Source organism: Dipodomys ordii, unplaced genomic scaffold (assembly GCF_000151885.1).
Source record: "Dipodomys ordii isolate 6190 unplaced genomic scaffold, Dord_2.0 Scaffold69, whole genome shotgun sequence".
NCBI lineage: Eukaryota > Metazoa > Chordata > Mammalia > Rodentia > Heteromyidae > Dipodomys > Dipodomys ordii.
In genome coordinates this window covers 662,283-668,639 of record NW_012267285.1, presented here as the reverse complement: position 1 = coordinate 668,639, position 6,357 = coordinate 662,283, and the positions used below count along the sequence as shown (strand labels likewise).

General features: G+C 59.8%; 1 protein-coding gene across 1 annotated transcript in view; it reads left to right on the top strand.

Annotated features, from left to right (window-relative positions):
- The first annotated feature begins 4,769 nt into the window (after positions 1–4,769).
- The window catches only part of Ptpn6 (protein tyrosine phosphatase, non-receptor type 6), a 20,252-nt gene continuing 18,664 nt past the window's right edge, over positions 4,770–6,357 (top strand). Inside the window, exons 1-3 of the mRNA XM_013023631.1 lie at positions 4,770–4,926; positions 5,034–5,156; positions 6,078–6,272. Of these exons, the coding sequence (XP_012879085.1) occupies positions 4,919–4,926; positions 5,034–5,156; positions 6,078–6,272 (326 nt within the window). The 5' untranslated portion in view covers positions 4,770–4,918. The remainder of the gene's footprint in view (positions 4,927–5,033; positions 5,157–6,077; positions 6,273–6,357) is intronic.

The following is a 6,357-nucleotide window of genomic DNA, read 5'->3' as shown; positions in this document are numbered from 1 at the left end:
ACGGGGGGACACCTGTGAGGACGGGGGACACCTGTGAGCACGGGGGACACCTGTGAGCACGGGGGACACCTGTGAGCACGGGGGGACACCTGTGAGGAGGGGGGACACCTGTGAGGAGGAGGGGGGACATCTGTGAGGGGGGGGACACCTGTGAGGAGGGGACACCTGTGAGGGGACACTGTGAAGGAGGAGGGACACCTGTGGGGGGGGGACACCTGTGAGGAGGGGACACCTGTGAGGAGGGGACACCTGTGAGGGGGGGACACCTGTGAGGAGGGGGGGGACACCTGTGAGGGGGGGACACCTGTGAGGGGGGACACCTGTGAGGAGGGGACACCTGTGAGGAGGGGGGGACACCTGTGAGGACGGGGACACCTGTGAGGAGGGGTGTCCAGGTCCACCTGTGAGGGGGTGCCCCTCCCCCCACAGGGACACCCCTCACATGGGCCCGTCTGCCTCGTGGCTCCAGGAGGTCGCGTCGCCCCGGGATTGGGTGTCTGCCTGTGGTCCCCGCTCTGCGGGCAGGACCCCACGTCCAGACACCCCGGCTGCAGAGCGAGACCCCACCTTGGGTGAAATAAAAAAGGAAACCAGCCGGGCGTCATGGCTCCCGCCTGCCACCCCAGCTGCTCAGGAGGCCGAGATCGGAGGATCGCGGTTCAAAGCCAGCCTGGGCAGGAAAGTCCATGAGACTCTGATCTCCAATCAACCACCAGAAAACCGGAAGTGGTGCTGTGGCTCAAGTGGTAGAGCGCTAGCCTGGAGCTGAAGAGCTGAGGGACAGCGCCCAGGCCCAGAGTTCAAGCCCCAGGACCAACAAAAGTAAAGCCAGCACAAAACTGGCTGTATAATGTAAAACTTACACTGAAGCCCTCCCTCCCTCCCGCCCTCCCTCCCCCCTCCCTTCCATCTGTCTTTTTTCTTCCCATCTGTGTGTGTGTGTGTGTGTGTGTGTGTGTGTGCGCGCGCGCGCGCGCACGCGCCTCATGACTTGGTCTCAGGACCTGGGCGCTGTCTCTGAACTGTGTGGCTCCAGACGGGCGCTCTACCACTCGAGCCACAGCTCTCCTTCTGGCTTTTTGCTGGTCATTAGAGATAGGAGCCTCCCAGGCTTTCCTGCCCGGCCTGGCTTTGCACTGTGATCCTCAGGTCTCAGCCTCCTGAGTGGCTGGGATGACACGGCTTTTGTTTTGTTGTGGAGATGGAGATCTCGGGGTGTGCAGCCAGGCTTTACCTCCTGTACCCCAACTACACCCCCACCTCAGCCTCCCAGTGACCCGCCAGTCACCTCCAGGTCCTCTCCTTTGGGCTACTGAAGTGTGAGTCGTAGCCTTGGGGCTGGGAGCGTGGCTCAGTGGTACAGTGCTCCCAGCAAGCACGAGGTCTGAGTTCGATTCCTCCCCCCACACACTGAGGCTATTTATATCCTTGTTAGCTAACATTCCGCCCTGGAGTCCTTCCTCCGGCCATTTTCGCTGGAGGCTGTGGTTTCCACACGGAGGCTCGTGCTCTGCCTGAGGGGAGGCCAGCCTCAGACTCCCAGCCTCCGCCTCAGCCTCCTTAGCAGCATGGATTCCAGGCTTGCTCCTTCATGCCTAGCTTGTGAGTTAAGATGGAGGGCTCACCAATTTTTTTTTTGTTTGTTTTCTCCAGTCCTGGGTCTTGAACTCAGGGCCTGGGCGCTGTCCCTCAGCTCTTCAGTACCAGGTTGGCTCTCTACCACGTGAGCCACAGCTCCATTTTGGGCTTTTTCTGCGTATGTGGTGCTGAGGAATGGAACCTAGGGCCTCATGCATGCTAGGCGAGCACTGTACCACGGAGCCACCTGCCCAGCCCACTAATTATTGCTGTTGTTGTTGTTTGCCTGAGCTGGCCTTTAATTATAATTCTCTTGGCCTCCACTTCCTGAGTCATTGAGATTTCAGAGATGCACTACCATGCCTGGTTACATAACAGATGTGTGTGTGTGTGTGTGTGTGTGTGTGTGTGTGTGTGTGTGTGTACAGGTCCTAGGGCTTGAACTCAAGCCCTGGGTGCTACCCCTGAGCTGCTTTTTGTTGTTGTTGTTGGTTATAGGGCTTGAACTCAGGGCCTGGGCTCTGTTCCTTAGCTCAAGGCTGGCGCTCTACTACTTGAGCAACAGCGCCACTTCCGGTTTTCTGGTGGTTGATTGGAGATCAGAGTCTCATGGACTTTCCTGCCCAGGCTGGCTTTGAACCACAATCCTCAGATCTCAGCCTCCTGAGGAGCTGGGATGACAGGCCCATTGGCACCCACCTCCCTGAACTTCTTTTGCTCAAGGCTGGTGCTCTACCACTTGAGCCAAACCACCACTTCAGGTTTTCTCATGGTTCATTGGAGATGAGAGTCTCTCAGGGCTGGGCAGGTGGCTCAGTGGTAGAGTGCTCTCCTAGCATGCATGAAGCTCTGGGTTTGATTCCTCAGTACACATACACAGAAAAAGCCAGAAGTGGCGCTGTGGCTCAAGTGGTAGAGCACCAGCCTTGAACGAGCAGAAGCTTCAAGCCTCAGAACAAAAATAAATACATAAATGAGGGACGAAAGGAAGGATGGAAGGAGGGATGACTGAGGGAAGGAAAGCACAAAGCCATGTACTGGTAGCTCACGCCTGTGATCTGTAATTCTAGCTACTCAAGAGTCTGAAGTCTGGAGGATAGGGGTTTGAGGCCAGCCTGGACAGAACAGTCCATGAGACTTGATGCAAAATAGCCAGCAAAAAGCCTGGCGGGAGGCGTGGCTCAAGTGGTGGAGCACCAGCTGAGCAAGCAAGTTGAGCCAGCAAGTTCTGAGGAAGGGGGAGAGTTAGGCCAATGCTCGGCCAGATCCAACTTGGCATGGTTTATTTGCTGCTAGGAGCTGGTGGAGCCTGTGCATTCTTAGCTGGGTTTGCGTCTGTCCTGACTGTCAGGGGCTCATGTCACTTAGCTCAGTGGCTCAGGGCTGTGCTTAGTTCCTGCCAGGAGCACTGACCGCTGGCGCTGTGCGTGTGGTCAGGATCACGCGTTTGTGTTGGGGTTTGCCTCTCACCGAGTATGTGTGTGCGTGGACAGGTGCTGGGCTGTGTGTACACAAGTCCGGGGGGATTTTGATTGGGTGTGCGTGCGTGTGTGTGTGTGTGTGTGTGTGTGTGCGTGTGTGTGTGTGAACTCAGAGCCTGGGTGCTGTTCCTGGACTTTTTCCCCTTCAAGGCTGGTGCTCTACCACGTGAGCCACAGCCTCACTTGTGGGTTTTGAGTGGTTCACTGGAGATCAGAGTCTCACCGGGACTTTCCTGCCCGGGCTGGCCTCCACCCGCGATCCTCAGATCTCGGCCTCCTGAGTGGCTGGGATGACAGGTGTGCGCTCGGTGCCCGGCTTCACTGGACCTTTTTCAGTAGCAGGCAGCTGAGGCTGGGCAGGCTGGGGAGCGGGCTGGGGGGCGGGGGGCACAGTGGGCGGAGCCAAGTTTGCATATGGCCAGGGCAGAGTTCAAATGTCCAACTGGTGGTTTAGCCAAATTTGGGCCTGTGGGAAATAAATCAGGCAAATTTGGGGGGCACGTGTAAGAGGAGAAAGCGAGGGAGAAAAAAACCAACCAACAGTGACAACTCTGTGTGTGTGTGTGTGTGTGTGAGCGCACCAGTATTGGGGCTTGAACTCGGGGCCTGGGCGCTGTCCCTCAGCTCTTCAGCTCCAGGCGGGCGCTCTACCACTTGAGCCATAGCACCACTCCCGGTTTTCTGGTGGTTCATGGGAGATCAGAGTCTCACGGACCTTCCTGCCCGGGCTGGCTTTGAACCGCGATCCTCAGGTCTCAGCCTCCCGAGTCACTGGGATGGCAGCCGCCAGCGTCCCTGCAGACCTTTTTTTTTGTTGTCAGTACTGGGGCTTGAACTCAGGCCCTCGTGTTTACTAAGCAGACTGTGTCGTTTGGGTCACGGGCCGGGTCCCTTTCTGCTTTGGCCTGGACTTCGACTCTCCCACCTCTGCGTCCCAAGTAACAGGGACGTCAGGTGCGCTCTACACACCCGGCTCGTTGGTTGAGATGGGGTCTCTGTCATGTTTTGCTCAAGGTTGACCTCAAACCATTGGTACTGCTGCCCTCTGCTTGCAGAGTCCTGGGATTTCAGACAGGAGCCACGCAGGCAGGGAAAGCAAAGCTTTTGTGTCCTGGCTCTGGTGCTCCCGCCTGGCATCCCAGCTCTGCAGGAGGCTGAGATCTGAGGATCGCAGGTGGAGGCCAGTGTGGGCAGGAAAGTCCATGAGACTCTGATCTCCAGGGACCCACCAGAAAGCCGGAAGTGGCGCTGTGGCTCAAGGGGTAGAGCACCAGCCTGGAGTGGAAAAGCTAAGAGACAGCGCCCAGGCCCTGAGTTCAAGCTCCAGGACTGGCGTGTGCACACACACACACACACACACACACACTGCATCTACCACGAGGACCAAGGCCGTGAATGCCTTTGTCATTGTCGCTGTCATTGGCTGGCGAAGCAGCGGCTTGGAACCCCGATCCTCCTGTCTCAGCCTCCCCGGTAGCCGGGATTACAGGCGTGAGCTGCTGGACGCGTTCGGTGGCGGGCGGGGGGTATTTCTGGGGTAGCCTGTCCCCCGCCCCTCTCCCGTGCGGGGCTCCTGAGCTTTCTGATGGCGGCCCCTCCCCCACTCCTGCCACACTTCTGGTTTGGGGCCCAGAAACAAGAAGTGAGGGCTGAGTTCCCCCGGGGGTGAGCCGCCCCTTCCTGTCCCCGCCCTGCCGGCCGCCCCTGGCAGCCCCACAAGTGGAAGTCTGGCCCTGGGGTGCCGGCTGGCTTGTGGGGTGCTCGCTGGGCTGGTCAGGGGGGTCCCCGGCGGCAGCCTTCCCTCCTGCGCCTGCTGCGCCCCCTCTTTCGCTGTGTGTCTTCCCCCCAGGGAGCCCAGGATGGTGAGGTAAGGGTGGAGGGGACCCGGCCCCCCCCAGGAAGGAGGCCCGGCATTTTGGGGGTCCCCTCGCGGGGGTCCGATCTGAGCTTCACCCCGGCCTCTGCCCTTTGCAGGTGGTTTCACCGCGACCTCGGCGGGCTGGAGGCCGAGGCCCTGCTCAAAACTCGGGGTGTCAATGGGAGTTTCCTCGCACGGCCCAGCCGCAAAAACCAGGGTGACTTCTCCCTCTCGGTGAGGTAGGTGCTCTGCTGCGCACGCCTGTAATCCCCGCGGTGCTGGAGGGTGATGAGCCGGCCTGGGGGGGGGCTCATCTCCAATGAGCCAGCAGCAAAGAGCCAGAAGTGGGGGTGATGTTGATGTCGTGGAGGGAAAAAGCGGGGGGGCAGTGAGTGTCCAGGCCAGAGTTCAAATCCCAGGACTGACACAAATTACAATGAAAGGTAGCCGGACACCAGAGCTCACGCCTGCCATCCCAGCTGCTCAGGAGGCTGAGAGCTGAGGATCGCAGTTCAAAGCCAGCCCGGGCAGGAAAGTCCATGAGACTCTGATCTCCAATAAACCACCAGAAAACCCAAAGTGGTGCTGTGGCTCAAGTGGTAGAGCGCCAGCCTTGTGTGAAAGGGCTCAGGGACAGCGCCCAGGCCGAGTTCAAGTTCCTTGACCTACCAAAAAAAAAAAAAAAGTACTGGTGGCTGGGTCCTGATATTCTGGGTGCTGGTGGCTCAGTCCTCTGTCCTGGGTGCTAGTGGCTGGGTCTTGATGTCCTGGATGCTGGTGGCTGGCTGGGTCCTGATGTCCTGGATGCTGGTGGCTGGGTCCTGATGTCCTGGGTGCTGCTGGCTTGGTCTTCTGTCCTGGGTGCTGGTGGCTCGGTCCTCTGCCCTGGGTGCTGGTGGCTGGGTCTTGCTGTCCTAAATGCTGGTTGCAGGGCCCTGCTGTCCTGGGTGCTGCTGGCTTGGTCCTGCTGTCCTGGGTGCTGGTGGCTGAGTCCTCTCTCCTGGGTGCTGGTGGCTTGGTCCTGCTGTCCTAGGTGCTGGTGGCTAAGTCCTCTCTCCTGGGTGCTGGTGACTCAGTCCTCTGTCCTGCGGCCTCCTTCCCCCCTGCCCTGCCTGCCCACACGCGCAAGGCCCCGCGCCCAGCCCGCTCCCGGCCCGCAGGGTGGACGACCAGGTGACGCACATCCGCATCCAGAACTCGGGGGACTTCTACGACCTGTACGGCGGGGAGAAGTTCGCCACGCTCACCGAGCTCGTGGAGTTCTACACGCAGCAGCAGGGCGTGCTGCAGGACCGCGACGGCACCGTGATCCAGCTCAAGTACCCGCTCAACTGCTCCGACCCCACCAGCGAGCGGTGCGTGCGGGCGCCCTGCTCCCCCTCCTCCCTGCCCTCCTCCCTGCCCTCCTCCCCCTCCTCCCTGCCCTCCTCCCTGCCCTCC